We start from the raw sequence: 24,421 nt of genomic DNA, 5'->3' as shown, positions 1-24,421 counted from the left end.
AATAATAATCAGAATAAAGTCCATACGAGTTGTTTATTTTCAGAAGGCACTTCAACAGCATGTGTATTAATAAATACATTCAAACGACTTAAAACTAAAAAGAACAAACTCCGATACACAACATTCAATGGCTAACACATAAAAGCCAAGAAAACCCATTATGATATGAATATTAGTAGAAAAAAAGTAGTTAAAACTAAATTTAAGTTAAATAATGAAAAACAAAGTAAAGAATTAAATAAATAACAATGACACAATTAATCTGTTACAAGTTAGTAACATGATGATACATCTTATAACTATGTTAGTATTAGGATTAGTGCAGTACAATCACTACAGGTTGACGACTTACAAATAATAAATTACGAGTGTATCTAAATTTGGTTTTCATCGACTAATTTTTGTTTTACCGATCGACGTGGGCAGCAATTGTCGATAATTAAGAATGGGTAAATGATGAAATACCCGTTACTGTGTCAACGCGTGGGCACGTGAAAAGTTATCAGGTGTATGTCTTCGTGAGGGACTTTCATTTTACAAGAGCTAGAGAAGAGTTCCAAACTACGTAGACATATTGAAAGACATGCTTGATAATATTTCTAGAGCTAGATAATATGATATTAGCTGCTTGACGTATGTACAAATTATCATAATAAATAACAGTTTCATAGCAGTAGAATTCCTTGTGAAAGAATTCGTCCAGGCAAATACTGTACATCAGGGAAAGTTTGAAAGTGGCGCTAGTGATGGTAAAGATGAGGTGTATTTAGGTTAACGTGCGTGGTATGGACATGTCATGCGGAGGGAAGAATGTTATGAGACGAGAAGAGTATTATGGTATGAATGTGGAGGGATATAAGGAAAGAGGAAGGCCAAAGAAAAGATGGACGGATTGTGTGAAAGATGATGTGGATCAGAGTAGATCAGCAGCAGCAGTAAAGCTCCTTGTCAAAGAGTTCGTCCAGGGAAGTACTGCCACCTTACGTATTTCTGCTGCCAAGCAGGAATGTGAGCATTACTGCGTTCCGGTTTTGAATGGTAAGGGGTTCTGGTGAAATTACAGGTACATTGCACTTGTCAACTTATGTCTCAGGGTGACGGGCGCAGTGGTAGCGCCTCAATGGTAGAGTCTCGTATTTTTACGTAATGTTCAAGTATTGGCAATTTGTTTTTATAGTTTCTATATCTATGGAGTGTATAGTGTTGTATGTATAATGTAACATTTGTTTAGATAAATGTTCATAAAAAAAAAATATTTCCGCCAGTGCTGTTGGGTTACTTTTTTCTACGTTTGTCAGTAAAAAGGAATATTGTGAATTCGCGATCCAAATTACAGCGAGTCTTCTTTATAGAGTCAGATGTATCTTGTGCTAACAGCAGCGTGAAAACGAGGCTTACTCAAGTCTTTTAAGTAAACAAAGGTAATCCGTTTGTCCCGCTCGTGTTGTAACGCTACTGGTTACACCGGTTTCGCGTACGTTTTCATTGCCATAGTCACATTTGTTTTATGGGCCGCTGAACATAACCAATACGAGTACAGCAGTGTTAGCTTAACGACGGGAAAACATGATTTCGTAAGCATATGAAGCAGGTTTGACTCTCATCACCAGTGTTGCACTTTTTGTAGTGGTTTGTGTACGTATGGAAATTGCCCACAAATTTAACTTAAACTTGATTCTGTCAGTTATGTGACGAAATGTATGTGAAATGGCAACAGGCCGCACCTTTGGATATTCTCGTAAATTGCTTTAAGCATCAGCTTCCTTAAGCTTCCTGCGAGTGGGTAATCTCACGATGAACTGGTTGATTCAACAAGTCGAGGTAACGACCAGGTCAAGTTGACAGTCGCTCGCAAATCCGATGTGGGCCCGGCGCCCAGTCGCGGAACGTTTATGACTTCATATATTACTCTACTTGCAACTAACTTGCTGGATTTGTTATTTAATTGTTGTAACTGACAAGTAAATGTTAAATGCCCAAATAATAAACAAAGGGGATAATCGAGCAAAAAATACGTTTTATATGGTAGTTTCCTATTTTTGATGATAATAAACGTTTAGAACTCGTTTCAAGCTGTAATCTGGTAAAACTTAGAACAATTTACATATTGCAATGTATTTTCAAAAAATTACTATGTTTTTATAGTATTTTATGATACTGGTAGGTAACCCAGTATCATCAATCACCCAGGGATCAAACCCATTTTTGTGCCGCCATTTTGTCGTCTCTTAGATGTCATTTGTATTTTATTCTCGAACGTTTTCGTGCCGCCGCAGTGCATTTGTTAATTATTGTGTATTGTTGTTAAAGGTTGTGTTTATTATTAATATTTCGTAACAGATAAATTCAATTGTAAAAATGAGAACCTTCTCCTTTTCCAATTTCGTTAAAGTTTGAAGATTTAGCACACCTGCATTCACACTTTGACAATGACATTTATTAGTTTACATTTTGGACATCTAATTATGATTCAAACTATACGTGAGATTGTCAAGTTCAACAATGGTTCAACAAATATCAAACTTACCATGGAATGTAACTCTACTTACCACTCACTACTTATGTTATGCAAACCTTTTGTTTATTCGGATTTTACTTAGTAGTGGTGACTTACTCAAAATTGTGTTTCATTCATTTCAGGGCTACCTCCACGAGTGGCGACGAGAGGCAACCTTTTCCGATGACGAGCTTTCTGAACTCTTTAACAACATCGAAGAAATCTATACTTTTAACAGGTACTGCGTACATGACTTACACGTTGTTTTTTTTCTTTTACTGCTGGTGCACCGAATAGTGCTAACCTTGAAGGTGATAGCTGAAAACCAATGCTTTACTTTTGTGCAAAATGATCTCGCTATGAACTATTTAGTATATTGCATTAGTTACAAGTTGTTGTTCTTTTACTAGTTAGCTGGTTTATATCTGTCTTTTCTCTATTATTTCATAGTGTTGCGTGTGCTTGTGGGAAGACAACAAAAGTTCTATCTATTTATTTCACAAATACAAAAGAGTTAACTTTATTTGCAAAATATTTCTCTAACATCTTAACTAAAATGTAATTCAACATGTGTCAAAATTACAAGGCAACACTCTCCTCAACTAAAACGGACCACACATATTACTATTTGTAGGAAGTACAATAAAAAGAATCTACAAGCGTCGTTGCTTTGTAAAAAAAAATCCCTCTCCAATTTAGCCCTCGCTATTATTTTTACACCCCTGTGGGGGTGACTTTGGTACGATATGGCTTGTAGGATTAGGATAGAAATAATTCTTAATGGGTTTTAACAATTTCATTGACATGGATTGTTGCCGCGAAGACGTTATAATCAAAGATCATAATTTAGTCGCAGAGTAAAACAGTACTAATAAGTTTGTGTAAGACTATAGGCATAATAACATAAAAATCAAAATTAATTAAGAGACAAAACAAAGAAATTCGAAACAAACACAAAGAAATACTTAGCAAAAAATTTAAAATTATTTGTCTCAGTATGGCAAAACAAGTGAAGCTGCTGAGTTAAGAATATAACTCTTACGACAAGTTGTTTGGAGTCTAAAGAAGAACACTTGGAAGAACTAGAACTGGTAACTTATTAAGTCGACCAACCTGTTTCAACCAACATCCTGGAGATGACGGGAACAGTGGTGCAATAGTATAGCTGGTTAAATAGTAATTTAAATACTGGTACAATCAATAATCTTGAGAATTACGATTTTTCCCAAATATGAAGTTTAAATGAAATAAAGTAACGTTAAGTGTATTGCGACGGTTTAACATCATACATATGATACATGTATACAGAAAAGGAAGCTCTATCAGTTTTCCGGAGAAATTGCTTTTAGTCAATGTAAATTTGATTTCAGGTTAGTGGTAGTAAATTGTAGTTCGTCTATTTCGCCCCTGCGATTTTGCGTCACAAAGAATAGCGCCGTAATATGTCGATGCATTAGGGTACGTCAATTATCCCATGTGTTGCAAACATTGGAGCATGGATTTTCACTGGCTAAGGGTGACTTGTATCAGAGTATTAAGTGTTATTGATATTTCTGACGTTTTGTTAATGTTTATTTCGAGCTGCAAAATATAGTATGAAACTATAATGTAATGTATTTGGGGGTGTATATTTCATTGCTAGGTATGGGACTAAGGAAAATATACATACTGATCTAAATACCGTTTTAAGGGAGATCCGTGACCTCCACTGGAAAGTAAGGGATTGTATGCCTCTAGCTACGTTTTGAGAAATTAACTAAAATAAGGCAGGAAGTATTTATATGCTTACTAAATCAAAATAATTATACACTACGGTACTTCGATATTTCACACACTTCAGAATGTCACATTAAAACTCTCTTAAGAGACAACAGTCGATTTCTAAGGCATATGCAAAAACTCATAATATATCGGTTTCAATCTCGCGTATGTAGCACGAGCCGAGGCCTTAGACAATGGAGACCACAAACTTTAGATCCTATTTCATGGCCTGTTAAACTCGATACGACTACAGTTCTCTCTCTCTCTCCCGTGCCTTAAATATGAACATAAAATTTACGCACTTTATTGCCTTTTCACTCCAAACGACTTTTATTATTGTGTGGTGTACCACAAGGTGCAATACTGGTCCCGTCAGTTTATATCTTTGAAAGTATAATTAAGTTTGTGGGTATCACCATGATTACTTGGCCTATTTTAAATAATTTTATTACCCGTTTGTAGTCACATTTATAGCTTTGAGTAATTGTTTGATGTTGTAATTGTACAATTGAATAGATTTATCGTTATTCTTCTACAGTTGATCGGGCTTATAACTGATTGGATGCACTTTGCACAAAATACAGAAAATAACCTAACTATAACTTGTAGAATAAAGCGATCTACTTATTTGAGTTAGTCATTTGAAACCAGTTCATTATTGGACGAAAATTGAACAATTTGTTATAACCACTACACATAACAAATGGACTGGCGAACGTAATAGAGTTAAACTAGTAAACAAAAGAAACTTTCTTTTTTTCTGAGACATCTTCGGGAGGCATACGTCAATGTGATCTTAATAATTGACTTAAAAAATGGAAGCTCCTTACTTCCCCATTTTTTTTGAAATTACACACACGCATATACAATATCACGCCTGTCTCCCAAAGGTTAGGCAGATGGTATGAATGCTCCCGTGCTACGACCCTGCTAAATTTGTTATAAGTACAATCTCAATGTGTTTAAGATACGTACGCCGTTGTACTCGTCAACCTTTCCCAGAGTTGCCATCCACTTAGCTGTAATAAGAGCTTTAAACGGTAATTTATCTCACTATTTGTAATTTCAGATCCCTCTGCGAAGAACTAAACAGCTGTAATCTAGATGCGACATGCATAGCTCGCTGTTTTGTTAACAACACTACTGGCTTCGCGGTGTACACTTCATATTGCACTGGTTATCCCCGTACCATGGAGCAATTGGCCGCTTTAGCGTCGAAGACACATAGTGCACGGGAGTTCAGAGAACGACAGATGGCGTTGGGCCATCCGCTACCCCTTGCTTCTTACCTGTTGAAGCCGGTTCAGCGAATTTTGAAATATCATCTCTTGTTACAGGTTTGTCTGTCTTTGATTATTTTGATTTTCATTGGGGTAATGCGGTTTCTAGAAAACGCACGTGCTTGACCAGAGTATCTAAATGCTACTTAGTGTCCCGGGAAATACCATTGAAATGAGGGGGTGGTATCGTTTACCAATTTTACTTCTTTTCTATTTACTATTTATGAAATATACAAGTAAATTAATTAAAACTGTATCTTTAAATGTCTGTTCGCGTAAGATTACAATAAGATGTAACTGATATCGTTGTTGTCTTGAAACACCTAAAGTTGGTAGCTTTTTTATTTATTTATACATGCAAAACCAACAGCTTTAAAACACTTTATAAAAACGGGAATAAAAAAACATTCCTGTTAGATTACGTGGTTTTGTTGCAGGAGTATTTTTTTCTCTCCCTGTGCTGGTAATGTAACTTTTGTTATGTACGGGTAACAAGGGAAAAATATCCAACCAATTGCAGGTAAATGTGAATTTAGTAATTTTAAACTGTGCAACTTATCAAGAAACTGATAAACCACGAATATCGATGTTGTTCCTACAGATACACGCTTTTTCATGCAGTTTGTTTAGTTAAGATTCAAAACAAGATCAAACTTGATTAATAGCGTGCACTCCGAGGACTTTTGTAACGCTATTGTACACACGCCAGCACATCAAGCTACACATTGACGTATCTTGTTCCGTTGCACTGGAGGCGATTTTCGAACAAAAATGTGTAGTCGGTGTGCCGTTGCCCGTACACAGCATAATGAACTTTATGGTCAATGTCGTTACAAAAATTCGCTTCCATTTCGTTTCGCCGTAATATAAATTGAGTCTTACGCGAATGGACAATAATATAGTCACTCCACATTCATCAGGCTATAGCAGCAACCTCGTATTAAATAAACATATCGTTTAAGATGCGTTCATAGTGTAACTACGTGTGACCTACTGCATATACTAATTTAATCTTAATAGTACCCTCAACTACTTAGTAATGGAATCTTTCCGTATATTTTCCAGAATGTAGTGAAGCAGTGCGCTTCTCGCGAGACAGAGTACGCGTTGCTTAAGATGACAGGCATCGCTCAACATATCGACGATATGAAACGCAGACACGAACACGCAGTCCGTGTGCAGGTTTGTACCAACTTATTTATTTACTATGTAATTTTCAGCAATTTGTTCGCATAAATTCAACAATGTTCCCCTTTTGCACTACTGTAGCCCTCACGGCTATTATGTTTAACAGTTGCAGTGCTGCTCAGAGCTTTAAATCGCAAAGATCTGAGGGGTACTGCCACTGCGCCCGTCACACTGAGGCATAAATTGACAAGTCCTATGTGCCTGTAATTTCACCAGTTCTCTTACCCTTCCAAACTGGAACGAAGTAATGCTGCAACATTGCTGCTTGGCGGCAGAAATAAGTAAAGTGGCAGTACTTTAACAGTTGAAAAACAGATTTTTTTCTTGATCACTATCCGACAGTGATGTGGTACTTTCTTTAAAATCTGCGACCTACGAACTACTCGTGGAACTGCTGTGTGGCACGCCCCAGTATGCATTTGCTTTCCGCGGGTACGGCCCCGGACTGCTTTTCCCGTTGTACCGCGTCTGTGTGGCTTGATCTTTACGGCTGAAAATGAACTTGTCAGATTTTAACTCGCTTTGTGTTAGAAGAACTTTAAGTTAATTTAACTACTTAAGTAATTCCCGGTCGTTATTCATATTAATCAATAAGTATTTTGTAATTTGACATCTCCATCTCGCTTAATCAAAACGACGAAATGCCATTGGTTCCTAAAATATAGTCGCCTTCTGCTCCGCTTTGATGGAAAATGGGCCTAAGAGAGATAACAACGTCACTTAAATATAATATGTTGCCTAAAACATTACAAACACCACAGAGGAGCTTATTACACACTTGTGAAGCCCAAAAAATTGAAACTTTGTTAGATATGGGGCCTAATAAATAAATCTATTGTATTTGCTTTTCAGGAGATCCAGTCACTCTTGTACGGTTGGAATGGCCCGGATTTAACTACGTACGGAGAATTGTGTGCCGAAGGTACATTCAGGTACGTTAACATTCCATTTACAAAATGTCAAGCTGATGATACACTGAGCAAGCAGTGGATGGCTACGTATGGTGCGAAATTGGTTCTCTTGCAGATTTCTTCTCAAACTGACTTAGGTGGATTATCAGTATTCCCTTTCCGAAGATCGAGCTAACGTGACCCGCTTTGCGCGGGACAGTCCCTCTTTTAAGCGTCGTATCCTGCTGTCCATAAAAACTTAAAAATGTCCCGCTTTGACTATACAGGGCACTCGTGAAAATAAATTTAATATAATGGCGCGAAAGCGAAGCATCAAGTAAGCCTTGTCGCCTGGTTCTTTTAGTTGTGCGTCCATACCGCGCGTGCATTTTATTTGGCGGTGATGTGCGGTTGGCGGCGACTGCCGTGGAATAGATATAACAGATGTTGTTTAGATAAACATCACGTATTAAAGAAAATTTGCTCATCCCTAAAAATATATAAAGCTAGCCCATTAGACCACACAGGTTCTTTTCACTTCATAGTTCTTTTTTATTTTTGATTATTAAATATTTTAAGTTGTTTTTTTTAATTATCATTAAACATTTCGTAACTGTCATATACATATATTTTATTTTTAAAACAATAATATATTTACAGGTGTCCCGGTCTGATGGAAAAAATATGGTCTCATTAATTATTTATTATCAATATTTTGTACTTCATATTACAGAGTGTTCGGCGCAAAGGCGATGCGGCACGCCTTCCTCTTCGATAAGATGCTGCTAGTTACGAAGAACAGGGAAGACGGCATTCTCGCATACAAGACGCATATCATGGTGAGTTTGGTCAACCCACATACATACAATGTGTCGTACAATGATGTTCGTATATTTGACAGGAAATAAAATTTATCTTGAAGATTTTTGACCAAATTAATTTGTAACTTGACATGCGTGTGACATTTTTTATTATCGTGTTGTGGTAGTCTAATTGACATTATATAACTAGACATTTGCATGCTATTTATATCCTGTAACATCTTCTGTTATACCATGTTTTAAGCAAATAAACGAGTTGTTATTATTATTAAAAGTTTGGCACTGAGGTAGTTATATTCCACCAATCTTTAAAATCATTAATAGCATTTGTGTGGTCTCACATCTAGATTCAAGGTGCATTAATTTTACTTATTTTTTAATTTATGGTTTCCTCGTTTTTATAAATTTTATAAAAGTTCTTTTTTTATGATACTAAGTGATGGGACGAACAAATCGTGCGCCTGATGGTAAGCGGCACACCTGTCCATAGCAGTTTCAGTGCCACTCAAAGCTTTAAACATAAAGACCAGAGGGGCATTGCCACTGCGCCCGTCACCCTGAGACGTAAGTTGAAAAGTCCCATGTGCCTGTAATTTTGCAGCACCCTTACCCTTCTAAATCGGAACGCAATAACGCTCACTTGGCAGCAGAATTAGGTAAGGTGGCAGTAGTACTCAGGTTGAACTCCTTCACAAGCTACTGGACTAGTTGATTTGATATTTCTAAATGGGATATTTAATTAAATCTATTTCATTCCAAATTTGTTGTGCACAATTGTCATCTGTCCCAAGCCAAATAATGTTATTGTATTAAATTTTTATTAAATATCGTACAGCGTTTGAGAACTGATAATCTCATGTACCACGGGGTACTTTTTTCTACCCGAAGAATATTTTCTTTCTTCTCTTGACCACAGGTTGACTATTTGTTTCCTTTAAAATAGACGTCCTTCATTTGAATTTTCAGTGCAACAACATGATGCTAGTCGAATCAATAGCGGGCGCTCCTCTCTCATTCCACGTGATCCCGTGGGATGCGCCGCGCGCGCAGCTTACCTTGCAGGCGCGGTCGCCGCGTCACAAACGAGAGTGGACTCTACTATTGAAACGCGTAAGTTGAATTGGTGTATTTTTTTAATTACGGATTATTTGTTATTTCTATTGTGTTTAGCTAAAAGTCAGCGCTGTGGCTCTGCTCAACTTCAAGCTGACCTGGCTAGCTATTTCGGCATTGTTGTGTCATTTGTATTTTTTTTTTTAATATAGATTCGGCTATCATAATAAAATATACAAATTTTATTTGTAATAGCCTAATAAATGTTTTTTCGTTCTTTCTTTGATTCCTATTTTGTCGCCCTCATTTATATATTGCTAATTCTCTAAATACAAAATATTCTTTGTCGTTGTAGTATCGAGTTTTTGTTAAAGTAAATATTGCTCTATGTAAAAATGTATTTAATTGTGTTCTTCAGGTGATCTTGGAAAACTACAATGCTGTTATTCCATCTCACGCAAGACAGCTTGTTATGGAGCTCGGCCAGAACAAAACTGACGGTAAATTATTCGGTATTTTACAATCTATAAGTATATACTTCAGTTTCATGTTTTCTTCATAACAAGTTTTGTATTTCGTTTCCAGATGACATACTGGCAGAGAAATCACACAACTTGATAACGCAAGCATCGATGAGAAAACAACTGTCAGCCCCCGAATATCTCGAGAAACGAAAACTGGAGCGAGAAAGAAGAAAATCATTCGAAAACGGGCTCAGAGCTCGTTTGAAGAAAGTGAATAGAAAATACACCGTACCCAATTCACAGACTGAAACTCAAGAATGTGACTGTGTTCAAGTCTCGGTCGAAAAAGGTACAGACTATACTTGTGATAACTGCTACATGGATTTATGTTCAGATTGTGAAATTGAGCTCAATAAGGATAATACAGACAAATGTGTTTGTGTTGATAACGATAAATGTCCAGATTGTGACAGATCTTTGCATTATATAGATGCTGGTAGTACAGAGCGTTTAGAAAGAAAACAAAGTTGTAAATGTTCGGATTTCAAGTCTTCCCAAGAAAGTTTCAGTAAAGAATTCACTAATTCTCTTAATAAGACTCGTGGCTATCATTCTTCTGATAACATAGTTGGTTATACAGAAAGCATTAAAACTAAAGATGATCTGAGTGAGACTAATAACTCCTTATTAAATGTAAGGAACATTCCTAAGACTTGCCTCAAGTGCGCGAAAATCAAAGAAAATATACCCGTAGCTGATACTGTAGGCGCATCACGTGTTAGAAAATCCAGATGTAACGAAAGTGATAAATATAGGATTGATGGAACAAGATCTAAATCTAAGGATGATCCTCATAGATCTAAACTGTCCAAAATAGGAACTTGGAGAAGAAAATCTGAACCTGGTTTGCAACAAAACAATATTGTTGTTAAAAAATCTCAAGACAGTGATGGCGAAAGAAATGACAAAGGTAATGAAAAAATTGAATTCGAGTGTCGTAATTGTGGTTCAAATAAAATAACAAGAAAAGTGAAAATAAACGAGACAGCTATAATTTCCGATCCTGAAGTGGATGGTAGAAAGAGAGACCAAATACGGAATATTGAAATCAAAATGTATAATACTAAAAACATACCAAAGAAAATTTATAAATTGAAAAAGAATAGAACAAAAGGATTCCGAGCTGGAGCCGATACTACGGCGAAATTTTACGCTGATTTTTCTACAGATGTGTCTACTGAAAACATTTTACATATATCTGAATCTAATGATAGTTTGAATGTTGACAAAACAAAAGACAATTCGCAGAGTTCGGATTTACCAGATTCCATAAGCAAAGACGAAGATATTGATGATGAAACTTATAAAAAATTGATTGAGAAAACTGATTCATTTAAAAAGAATGAATTGGAAAAAGGTAAGTATTTAAACAAACAGAAAGTTATAAACGAGGGATCAGAAGCTGAGGAAAGAAATGAAGAAGAAAGAACAAAGGAAGTCCAAGAAACTTTTGGAGAGGCAGAACAACCATTAGAACAGATCATATCGCAATTATTAATGCAGAATCGGGAATTTCAAAAGTTGCTTAAGAAACAACAGTTAAGGAATAGTGCTCAAAGAAGACACCAGAGACTACTCAAGTCACATTCGACTCCTGAACCGACTATTTTAACTAGAAACTCTGATTCTTTAAAAGTAAGACCTAAATACGTTCGACAAATTTCTGAACATACAGAATTGAAAACAACAGAAGAAAATGATGAGCAAGACAAAGATACTTCAAATTCTACAAACGATTTAAATGATCTGAAGGAAGAAGACCACATTTATGAAACTTTAAGAGTGGAAACTAAATTCGACGATACTTTACAGAACGACAACCAAGTACAACATATTTCTCATATTGAAGGACCTAAGAGACACCTATCACCACCAAAACTTCCACATAGTTCAGCAGATGCTCTTGTTAATGGTCCCGATTCCGATTACGTATATCTTTCATTTGATAAACTTAATAATCAATGTAATGAAAGTATTTACGACGTACCAGTAAAATCGCCCGAGAAACTTGAAAATAGAAAATCTTCAGATTACTACGTCACAATGGAAAACCAAGGCCCATCTGTAAATGATGAAAGTTTATATGATAATCTTGTCGAAGTTTGCAGACGAAAGAAAGACGTACCTAGTAACTTACCCGGTGAATATTTACCTATGAGCTCAGACCAACAAAGCCCAAACACACCTGAGATTTGGTTGAGTAGACAGAAGGAACATTTCAATGTATCGAGAGATAGAAAGTCAGGATCTCTTCCAAGAAGTTTTCAAGTAGTTACGAGTAACCAGGAAGAAAATGGCTTAAGCACATTTAAATGTAAACCTAACAGTAACAGCAAGACTTATTTAAACAGAGAGGGAAAAGTTCTAAGTATCGATAGGCCGTTTACAATTGCATCCGATCAAAGTGAGATAAGTTACGATGATGTGGAAAACTATATGACCGATGGAGATATACTTAAATTTAATAAAAAATCCAATGAAGGTGATTTTGGGCAAAATATAAGTCAATCCACTTTAGAACTAGAAGAGGAAATTGACAGATGCTATAAAAGCAACTTCGAAGATGTCAATTTGGATAAAAATAAGAATGAAAACTTGTTAACAGTTTCTCAACCCAATTTGAACACTTCTGCAACATCTTCTTGTGAAGTATTGCCATTAGAGCGCAGTGAAGATAAAAAAAACCCAAGTCATATTCATCCGGAACATAAAATTTACAAACCAACCAGTAACATGTTGTCTCTTAAAAATGTACTTAGTAGATTTAGGAACCGGAATCCAAATAAAAATGCTGAAGATACTGAGATAAATGACAACGATGAAAGTAGCCCTGAAAGTGTTAAATCTGATGTAAAAAGTCCCTCAAATGAAAAGAAATCTGCTTTAAATCCAAGAAGTTACTCAAAGAATTTGCTACAAAGATTCAGAAGCATTATAGGAGATGAACACTCCGACGATAATCAAAATAAACAAAACCTTCATAAAGCTAAATCTGTTGATGATTCACAGTCCAACTTACCTAAAACTGACATTAAAGTCGTTATAACGTCTATTGAAGTCAGTCCCACTACATCTACTATAGCCTATTCTGGAGTTGAGTGTTTAACTCAAAGTGTGTATGAGCATAGTACACTGATTGAGAGTCAAAATGAAAAAAATAATCTTGAAATTTTATCACATAGTTGTGATGATATAGCAAAACGATCAGAGGTATTGCCAACTTTTGAAAAAAGGGCTAGTCTAGTTACAACTATTTCCAGTAGTTTTGGTAGTAATACTTCTCCGTCTAAATCTAACAATAGCTCATATCAGGCATTAAATAAATTGCCAATTTACATGCAAGGAAGCAAATGTTTAGGAGCTCGTATAGCGCAATCAGACTATGCCGATCCAACGACTTTGATGGCAGAAAAAAGTCTTCTGAAAAACATAAATGTACTTATTAATAAAAACGCAGTCCGACCGGATAGTTTGTTTTCGAATTCATCATTTGTAACTTCGTCTAGTGAAGGAGCGTATATAGAAAGTCAGAATAAGACAACTGACAATCAAAGCACAGTAAAAAAAGAAAATTCATCCGGTTCCTCGACACAAATGATTTCGGATGAAAGTTTCTACGAAAAGTCCTTTGAAAAAATCGAACAAGTGATAGATGAAGATGTTTTTAGAGATTCAGCGGTATATTCTGACCAAGATGACACTGAAGATGGTAAAACTGATTCTAGTAAAGAAAACAAAGTTATAAATAAAACTGTTACTAGAATCGAAAGTCTTAAGAAGAATATTTCGTTTCAAGCCCAAAAAGTCACTATTACTTGTTCAAGTAATGAAAGAAACACTATGCCAACAAGACTAACTTGTTCTACGAATAAAAATCAACAACATAATACAGAAAAACCTCAAAATTCTAAACTTATTAGACCCAAAGTAGCACCACCTGTTCCTGTAAAACCAAAAATATCTAGTATTCCTACTACTTATCAGAATAAGAGTTACATACACCGGAATAGCAACTTATTGAAGAGCCATGAAACTTCTACATCTACTGAATCTGTTGGTACTAAAACTGTTAAACGTAGTTTTAGTGCAAAACCAAGCATTGCTCGATGTGTGTCTACTCCTACTGACGAAGCTAAAAGTAATATCAAAACTACAGGTATCGAAATCAAAGAAACTGAATCATCTGAAGTAGACGGAGTTCAAATAAAACCTCAAGTAAATAACAACATACAAATAAAACGCCTAAGCTTCGAAAGAGCAAGTCTCGATTCTGCAACACGAAAAATTAAAACAACTGAAAAGAGATCTTCTATAGAACCTCCGAAAATAACCACAAAGTCAGTCTTAGAAAGAAGAATGGAAATTGAACAAATGGCAAAAACTCAAATAGTGAAACCAACTCCAAGTACGAAAAAAACAGTTCCGATAAATAAGCCTAAATCTATTACTACCAAGGTTGCTAATTTTGAAAGAAGTGTTAGCGACAGTGGAAAAAGAGATATCAAAAATGTTGATACAAGTGTGGATAAAAATATTCCCGGTAACAGCATTATTATGGAACAGAAAGAGGCAAACGAAGTAGATCCAAAAGAAAGCTGGGTTAAACAAGTTGTGAACAAATTCCAATGAGCTTCTAAAAGTGATATGAATTGCATTTAAATATGAAATGATTCCGTCGAACTTTTGTACTCCACTTTTTAATATCCACCGTGAAAATTATGCGGTTTCGTGTACTTTATAATGTATTTGATGTGGAAGTGTATGATTGTCAATTTGTTTATTTGAAAGTACTTTCAAATGTACGTTCTTATGCGAGTAATCATTAGCATTATTAACACACCACAAAATAAATTATAATATTGTCGTACACCCTTAGGCGTTGCGCAAACGTGTGTCTTGTTGGATACATGCACAACCGGCAACTAATATTCTATGCGAATATTCTAATTTCATATAAATGCTGTTGTGTCGAATTTATATAAATTGTATAAAGCGAATATTCGCTTCTATAAAAGTTTGCCGGTTGTTTGTATCCAACACAAGACACATGTTTGCGAAGCCTTACTCCTCTATATGTGCAGCTAAATAGTTTTGTGTGGTCTCTTTTAAATTTCGTATTTGTATTAATTTTTATTTGAACCTGATGTGGAATTGATTTTAGAATTTGTGAATGTGTTATTTATTGGTTTATCAATGGAATTAATGTATGTTTATAAAAGATAAAAAATCCATTAGTGCGTCCACATGGTATTGTAAATATTTTTTTTAGTGCCATAAACAAAATATATTTTGGCAGTGTATTAATATTACGTAGAGTGTTCAGCAATAATTATAATTTACTTCGGCTGGCAAGTAAAACATTGATTTTGCTATTTTGCTAAAAAAGAATTAATTTCTTGTACTGACTACTAGAAAGTTTCAAGGTAACTTGTTATACGAGTGAGTGCACACCATAAACTTTCTGCGAGTCAAACAATGAGTAAAAGTCCATCTTTTAAGAATGGAATTAACTTACCAATTTTGAACCGACAATATAGTCCTTGGTGTGTATTCGCATTAAGACACATTAAATGTAAAATAGGCGCTTATTTTTACTAATATATTTATATAAAACGTGCCATCAAAGTCGATAGACGTTTAAAAAAATATTTTTGTGCAATTTGACAAGCGATTTACTTAAAAGTATTTATTTTTTAGTTGTCATATAAGTTTTTGTTGTGTAGCTACTAACACCAAAAACTAGTTTTGTTTTAGTATTATTTTCTTACTAATTTTATTAAATATGTTGCAGTATATTTTTAGTATGCACAATTAACATTTACTCTTCAAAATTTCACTTCAAGTTACTATTCATAATTACCTATTCTATTCGAGTTTACTTATTCGAGTTAGAATTAACTATTCATAGTCGCACAATCTTAAATAGTTTATGAATATTTTTGATAATATCAGGAAGTTATTATAATATTAAGGCTAACATTTTTAAATACTTAATTGAAGGAGACTGTTAGTTCGTTAAGATTTTTTGCCCTAACACATCCATTTAAGAAAAAAATATAGGAAAATCTAACCTTAATTATAAACACTGCTTTTGTTCTTACAACAGTTTTTAATAACTAATTTATGTTACGTTGTATACTTAAAAATTTGGACCCAAAGTTATTTCTTGTGGAACTCCATATTTTATTTGGTTTTTGCATTCACTTTTACAAGGGATAGCGTACGATATTTATAAAAGCAATAATATAAACGACAAATAGTGATAAAAATAACATAGAAATTGAGATTAAATAATATATATAATTTAAATCTATGTCAGTACTCAAGGTCAAATGCATTAGTAATATTTTTTTGTTTACACAGATTTTTTAAGCAGATTATTTTAAAGTCGAAAATTCCTTTACATTATAATTAAATTCTGATGAAGTAATTACCTAATCAATAAGTATAATAAATTGTGCGCTATCTCTATGCTGCAGTGCTCATCATAGTTGAGAACTTAGTATAAGCTATTAGTACTCATCGACTACTGTGAATATCGAACTAGTGTTTCAAACAAATAAATTACTTTTTCTTATTGGTTTTCTTTTGTTTTGATTACCTTTTCTATGCTACACAAAATTGATTTATTTGTGGACAGTTCTTTTCTCAATCCCTGAATGACTTTTCTATTGGCCACTAAATTGTTACAGGTTTTTATTGCTTAAACAACTATTGAGGCCCAAACTTCTGCAATTTTTTTATTAGAGAAAGTTTCACATTTTTCACCAGATAAAAGCAAAGATGAGGCAGAGGTGGTACACGTACGCCTGGACGGGACGTTTTCGCGCTAACTTTAAAGGCATTGATGATATCGTTTAGAAAATATAAATTCAGCAAAAAAATTAGCTCTTCATTTTGCTATAACTAACGTGGAGTTCTTCGTTTTCTAATAGCAAAATTCATAAGCTCATTTGATAATTTCGACTAGGAAACGTAGGTGTGCTCTATTATGCAAACTACTAAAACTAACCTTCACAATATTATTATTTTCAATACCAATGGAAACAGTTCTGAACGAAAATATTTCAAATGATTTCAATTTGATGTTAGAACCCATCGTCGCTAAATAAATCATCCCCATTATATTGATTGACTTCGAAGTTATTCACTAAATTATTATCACGAGTTACAGGTTTCTTACCATTATCGGACTTTACCTTATTATCCAGATATTTCGGAATGAACCCGTAAAGTGGATAATAAGAAAAGGTCATACCTACCGCGTGGTAACAAATCTGTAAAGTGATAAAAATTTTCGTCAGTTCGCCGTGACGGTCATTTTGTTTTGCTTTTTATTTATGAAGGACACTTTGCAGTTGGCGGCTGATGGCCTTGACTTCGCCATTACCTCGGCTGCGCGACAAGTCCACGGGTCACGTATCTTTATGCTAGCGAGATAGCAATATATCTGTCTCGCTCTTGCAATAATGTAGATCCTCTGATTGGTTGATTCGGTATTCAACATTTTAGTATACCATTCAACGCTTATAATAAATATAGCGATATTTGCAATAGATGCATTCTAGTTCCAAGTCTCATTATCAGCGTTTCACTGAAAAGTACCTGCAGAAAACCACCTAAATTGGTGACCCCAAGATGAACATCTAAAATACCACAATGTGGTATAATTCAGTGAATACATCAAAATATAACTTAAAAAAGCCAATCTCTGCGATCAAAGCACAAAAAACATCGTATTTTATTTACCTTCGAAACGGGATGCAAACTAATGCTTCAGTGTCACGCAACTTTTCTGTACCCTCTCGTACCTATCGCCGGTATTCCTTTCTTCTTTGTAAGTATTGTAGCCTTTGGCATATCATAACATCTTTTCAATTGCGACGCGTGAATTTATGTTTCTGAATATGACATAGTTCTTATTTTACAGGTTTCGTGAACAATATCTTTGCGAAAGTGGGTCAAGAACTTTCCAAAACATTCTATAGCATTGTCTTCAATTGCCTTGGAGTACTTAAGGAAAATTTCAAAATTTTACATACTTTTACATACTTGGGACCTTGAAATGTTGCGACGACGCAAGCATCGCCTTTTGAAATAAATACTCCGTAGAAGAAAATACCTCAGCTACCTTTGTATACTTTAGTATAATCTCAGTACAGAGTACTAAAAAAACCGACCTCAAAAGTCATTCATCGCCTAGTTTTGCCACTCTTAGAGGTGGAATATTTACTTCAAATATAAATGGGACTACTTCTGAGGTATCCTCTTTCTAACAAAAAAAGAATCGTCAAATTTGGTTCACAAAGTTATTACGTAATAAGCGAAAGTAGTTCGAAATAAGAACCTCCTCCTTTTTAGAAGTCGGTTAAAAATAACTTGTGAATATACGTTAAGTGTTTTTCTCACATGATACTCATAAAAATATAGTACGAATGATGTACACACGCCAGCACATCAAGCTACACATTGACGTATCTTGTTCCGTTGCACTGGAGGCGATTTTCGAACAAAAAAAAAATGTATAGTCTGATGTGCCGTTGTCTGTACATATCAAATTTTATAACTTTATTTAAGCATACAAAAGTTATCGATTAATTTCGTTCACCGAATCTTTAAACCTCTTTCCTGAAGACTCAACATTTTTCAAACATTTTTCAGATCTGGGGGCCAATCGCGCTATTTTCGCAGGGTTTAACCTTACAACATTTGAGGTTATGGTTTTGGTTAATTAATGGTTCTACCGACGCACAAAATGCAATCGCGCTATCAGTTTTAATGAACCTAAACCTCAGTTAAACCTCAAACTATAACCTCGTATTAAATTTTAAGAGACGTGCCTTGACTTCCTAAAACCGACTAAATTTTACCGTAAAACGCACTGAAATGTCAATATCTACGAATTCAAGTCTATAAAAGAGCGATTTAAAAAAGTGTGTAAAAGAAATGTCATTAAATTCTATTGTAAACAAACATATGAGTTGTCATTTGAACCAAATTAATTGAGTTTAGTGTGTTGTTGTTGTAGATAAAACACACAGAGGTAAGTACCTACACATTGTTTTCCTGTTTTAATATTCTATTTAATAAAATAGTATCTTTTTATACAATCAAATAGGTACGCTAACTACTATTAATTTCGAAATGTTAGCAATGTAGAATTAATAATGATGCTCGTATTTCAGCCAATGTGGATGCGGTCGGACGGCGAGCGACCACTGTAAGCCAGCTCCATCTTTGCTGGAGTTCGAATCGCACAGAGATTTAGCTTGAGAATGACTTCGCTCGGCGTTGTTCGCGCGTGTTATCAGCACGCCTTTGGTGCGAGTGTGTGGCTATTTTGTGGCCCCGCAATAGATCCCAAAAGGTGAGTCATAATGAGAGGTAATAGGATACAGTGAATGGATCACTCACCCTTATTGTACCAGAACTCATATCACTATAATATGCAATGTTATTATTTGTTATTCAGATATGGAATGGTATGAAAAGCAGGGTGAGAATCTACGCCACATCGACTGCGGCAGAGGACCTACCAACCTTCCTAAAGGACACCAACTCTAGCACTAAGTAACTAAATAACTTCAAACATACAATTCCATAACAAAGTAACTTTCTCACTCTTTATTATTAATTAAAAAACAAAGTAACTTTCAATTTGAGCAAATTCTTTCCCACTCTTTATTACATCACATCTATTATTTCATTGGCAGCGAGCTGATGAGCGTTGGAGCAGAGCCGGGTAGAATTCTTATGCATTGAGAAGCTGCGAGCATGCGAAGCAATCTTGCAGCAAGTGAATGCTGGCAGGGTGCAGGCTGAGGCAGCTATTATTTCTGTCAAAACAGATGATCTGCATGCCCAATCCGTAGCTGCTATTTGCAAAGCAATTACCGAGTTGGTGCCTGCAGTTAACCTTTTTGATAGAATATTTAACAAGAATGACAGGTTTGTTTTCAACATGTTTTCTTAATTCCTGCTGATGATATGTTCAATTGTGGAAATCTGAAAGAGCGTAAGGAACGAAGGTCTAATCTGTAGACTTTTGTCCCCTTTATATTTCCACAGTGATATAAACATTTTTTTAAATGTATTTTGAAAAGGCCCCTAAACATTCTGGCGTTTATGTTGGCTTCATACTGTATGTATATAAATACCCATCCTGCTTTATCTGTCACTACTCTCATGAGAGGTATGGCACAGTCTTAAATTTAGGTCTCCAATCTTACTATATACATATTTTTGTTTCAGACTTCTTTGAAGAATCAAAAGCAAGCTCGCTCTGGAAATGAAGGATGATTTGGGGTAGATTGAGGCAATAAATAAACTAAAAATACACTCTTTTTTTTATTTCAACCTCTTAAAAGTATACATCAATTTAGATATTAAGATAATAAACAATTACAATAGGTATACATCGTCATCTTAGAATGAATACCACATATTTCTATGTAATTTTTTAGGATGAAGATAAAAATATGGTGTGAAGTATAGTAAATGCAATAATGTGTGTAGTTAGCATTTTAATTACTTAAATTATACCTCTTTTAGATACTATATTATTACATTATTAATTTTTATTCAACAAAAATCAGTAAAAACAAACTGAAAATTCATATGTGAGGCTTCACTGTAAGGGGACGATATGTTGTATAAAGTCAAGTGTTAAAAGAGATAAATTGTAACCTTGTAATATATTTTTATACAACTATACATATTTTACCTATATCTGTCATTTTTATTTGATAATAATAACAGGAAATAAGACAAGAACTAATAAATATGATGTACATTGTAAAGCTTATTTTCTCACCGCCTTTTAATACCATCTCTTTCGGCATGCCTTTTAGGAAAGCTGCATATTTATTCATAATAACTGGTTTATTTGAAGCAGCTACCGCTTGTGCCTTTCTGACACTGGCTTGGGAAAGGGTGATAAGCACTTGCCAATGAGGGTCACAGGTACGCCCCAGTCGTAAAAACAATACGAGCTATTAAAATCTGTAACAAAATTAATAATGATTTACACAGCATAGACATTTTGGTTATTATGCAAAACTGAGAACTATCGGATTCCACTTAACCCTTACCTTTGTTTCCACATCCAATGCAACAGACCGTCCTTTAACGAGAATATGTAGGCATAGTTCTTCCACCAATCCAAATGAATTCCGTGGACAAATGGTATATCGTTTGCGGATTTTCTCCTCAGACATGTTAAATGTGATCGTCTTTTTATGCTTTTCTTTTATTTAAAGCCCGTTCTTAGGCCACATCCACCTCATAAACACTTTCCAAAACATTTAAGTAACCGTGGAACATCTTTTATATACGATAAACGTAGTGAAAAGTTACTCTCCATTAACTGCCACACAAACCTTGACCTTGCAAAGGTTAATCTATTCCCCCAAGGTTACATGTGAGGTTAAAACGTCAAAATATTTAGCGCGATACCAATTTGCAACATTTTAGGTTTTGGTTTTACGTTTGACAATTAGCGCGATACCAAATGTGCGTTACGTGTCACACGTCTAAGTTTTGGCTTAGGTTTTTGTTTTGACAGTTAGCGCGATACGAAATGTACACAACGTGTCAGATTGGCGAGGTTGGAGGTTTTGGTTAAACCTTTGACAATTAGCGCGATTGGCCCCCTGGCCTAATACAACAACGATGCGATTTACGCTAGAAGTAAGTAGTAGTTTTCGGCTTTGACAAATAAGACCCAATAGCCCCCTTTATACAGTCCCTCAAGCGCCCGTGATCAGGAGCGTAGATTGCGCGCGGGAAAGCCTGCACCATTAACTGTTTACTTGCGGGCACACCCCGGACACTCCATACAACGGTCGAAAATTATTTACCTACAACTATACAGCAAGGAGCTATCTGCACACGTGCAAACGTGTGCGTGAAGTGGCAGGTTACCCATCACTTGCTCGTACTATTTATTACGTTACGTGGTCAGAGCGGCAACATGGCAACATAGCGAAAATTCTAACGCGAATCTGTTATCTATAATTCTATTATAGAACCCTAATAATTACACATGTTCCTTACGTATTTATATCTAATAATAATGTTGAAGATTTATTTAAAAAATATATTAAAAGCACTTAAAATGTTATATTTTGGACAGGTACCCTTAAATAAGGTAACCATAGTATTTAAAATTGCGTATCCAACTTTATTATTACCTAGTTAACGGAAAGAACGTTCATGTAAAGGCTAATAGCACAGGATAGACCGCGTGAAACTGGCGCGTGTTGCGACTGATGAGAGCAATCGCGCGGTCTTTCCCTTTTCTCGCGCGCTCAATCGCGCACGATTGCTGTATCTCGCGCGATAGAGTATAAAACCCGCTAATAGCTTTAAAATAACGTACCGAGTTAACCAATTAATGTTAAGTACTCGACCATGGTCACGCTGGAGGACGCGTTAAAAGTTAGTGTTACGGACCGGCTACTGGACGGGGCAGATATAAATCTTTTTAGTTATTTTCTATTTTCTATTACTCACTGTTTATGTATATTTTTTGGAATATGGTGAGTTTGTTTCTGTTTTTCTGCTTTAGCTAGTTTTTCTCCAAATTATAATTTTATTTTGCTTTACTTTGATCCTGATTTTCCCACTACTCCTCAACAGTTAGTATTTACCATGCCTGAAATTTGTGAATCAAATCTATAACATAAAATTTATTGTTACGGTCACGTTTAATACTAATGTATTAACCCATTAACATCTTACTGTTGAGCATGGGTGTTTTCTTAAGATATTGTTTACCACGTTTGATGAACTGTAGTCGATTGGGCACCAATTTCAACTTTAAAGAGGTTTGTGAACTTTGTAGCAATATGCAAATTCCCTCGAAATGTTATTCCTTCAGTAATAGCATCGCAATTTTAGCCCATTAGGTTTAGGCTAGGGGTTTATGTAAAGGAACAGCAGTTTGTCTTTATTCAAATTAAATTGGTATTGCTTTGTCCTAGTCGATCGCAATAGGTACCTGTACGAAACTCATCATGTAAGCAATAAATTCGCAAAATAGCTATAAATTAACGAGGCCACAGTTTGAACATAGGACAGAGAGTAGTCTACCACCACTAGGAATAGAGACGAAATGTCATTTAATTTGTTAGAAAACTATTCTGCCAAATCGTTACGGTGACAACTGCGCCCCGATTGGCCAGCCCAAATTCGAAACAATTGACGGGTGTCATCTATTGTTTCACTTCAAATCACCAGTTTAACTTGAGCTTTGCTATAATGGACGAAAATTGAAAATTAATATATTTAATATTTAATTACCGATGAAATGTGATTCCGTTTGTTTTGCAATTAGATGTTTTGCTGTTTTTCCCACACCATCGAATGGAACAGTCCCCCTTTATTACAATAAACACAGAATATTTTTTTAATATACGGAGATGTACACGCAGGTCAGTTGTAGGACTATTTCAGCTTTCTAATTTGTGATTTCAGCGCAAACGAGGGTTGATATTATATAAGGCCCATTTGGCTGATGAGTTGCCAGGGATGGATGGTCCATATGTCATTGCTATTTCAGGATTTATACTCGACGTCTACCTCTTACCTTCTACGGTTTAAGCTCCGATGAATTCGAATTTTATGGTATTGACGATTGCATTGTTAACCCACTTACTTTCTACATATTTTTCAATACACTGTGTCGTTCAATGGTTCGATCGTGCATTTAAAATTTGCGGTAACGTTCAGATGTAAGGTTAATATTCCCTTAAAGTTATGCAGTGGCATTCAATAATTTAATTAGGATAGATAGGCATCACACCATCGTAGCAATGCCTGTCTCATCAATTTAAAGTACACTAACTTCAAAAAAAATCAAGTTTTTACGTTTCTCTGAAGTTTGGAATGTGGAAAATAGTAGCGGCGGTAGACTATATAATGTTATTGTAACTAAAGTCACCCTTCTTGACTCTGAAATAGGACTATATAATGGTATTAATGATGGTAGTCCGGAACATGGCATAGGTTTTATTCCATTTACTCGGTGAAGACTTGTGGAACTTTACTCATGTTGAAGCTACAGCCTTTTAGACTTGAACGAGATTTGTATTTCAAATATGTTTTAAAATAAAACACAAAAGAAAATGAATTGATTTGAAAACACGATCGAAAAGTAAATTTCAAAAATTCATAATCAATAAATCTAAACTGGGAACACAAGGACTGTACGACGGTTTAAGAAAAAATCTATATATTAAAAAAAATTAATCAAAAGAAGACTTCAATAGAAGTATATGTTATTTCACGGCTTTAGTAAGGGAGTTGATGTTATAAAACGGATATGATTTGTAGCGGCGTATATTGTGAAGAGATCGCGTGATCGGGCTCCTTACGAGGGAGGATGGCACGCTAGACACTGCCTGTC

General features: G+C 35.1%; 1 protein-coding gene across 2 annotated transcripts in view; it reads left to right on the top strand.

Annotated features, from left to right (window-relative positions):
• The window catches only part of LOC113233563, a 161,335-nt gene extending 144,984 nt beyond the window's left edge, over positions 1–16,351 (top strand). The window contains exons 4-12 of one of the 2 annotated variants that reach the window (XM_026468690.1): positions 2,641–2,735; positions 5,328–5,595; positions 6,604–6,720; positions 7,579–7,658; positions 8,350–8,455; positions 9,404–9,547; positions 9,909–9,990; positions 10,076–13,171; positions 13,898–16,351. In XM_026468690.1, coding sequence (XP_026324475.1) covers positions 2,641–2,735; positions 5,328–5,595; positions 6,604–6,720; positions 7,579–7,658; positions 8,350–8,455; positions 9,404–9,547; positions 9,909–9,990; positions 10,076–13,171; positions 13,898–14,643 — 4,734 coding nt within the window. In that variant the 3' untranslated portion in view covers positions 14,644–16,351. Of the gene's footprint in view, positions 1–2,640; positions 2,736–5,327; positions 5,596–6,603; positions 6,721–7,578; positions 7,659–8,349; positions 8,456–9,403; positions 9,548–9,908; positions 9,991–10,075 lie in introns of both variants that reach the window. The other variant, XM_026468689.1, reaches the window with a different exon arrangement.
• The last annotated feature ends 8,070 nt before the right edge of the window (positions 16,352–24,421 follow it).

Source organism: Hyposmocoma kahamanoa, unplaced genomic scaffold (genome assembly GCF_003589595.1).
Source record: "Hyposmocoma kahamanoa isolate Upper Pololo Valley unplaced genomic scaffold, ASM358959v1 79, whole genome shotgun sequence".
Lineage (NCBI taxonomy): Eukaryota > Metazoa > Arthropoda > Insecta > Lepidoptera > Cosmopterigidae > Hyposmocoma > Hyposmocoma kahamanoa.
This window is presented reverse-complemented; position numbering and strand designations above follow the sequence as displayed.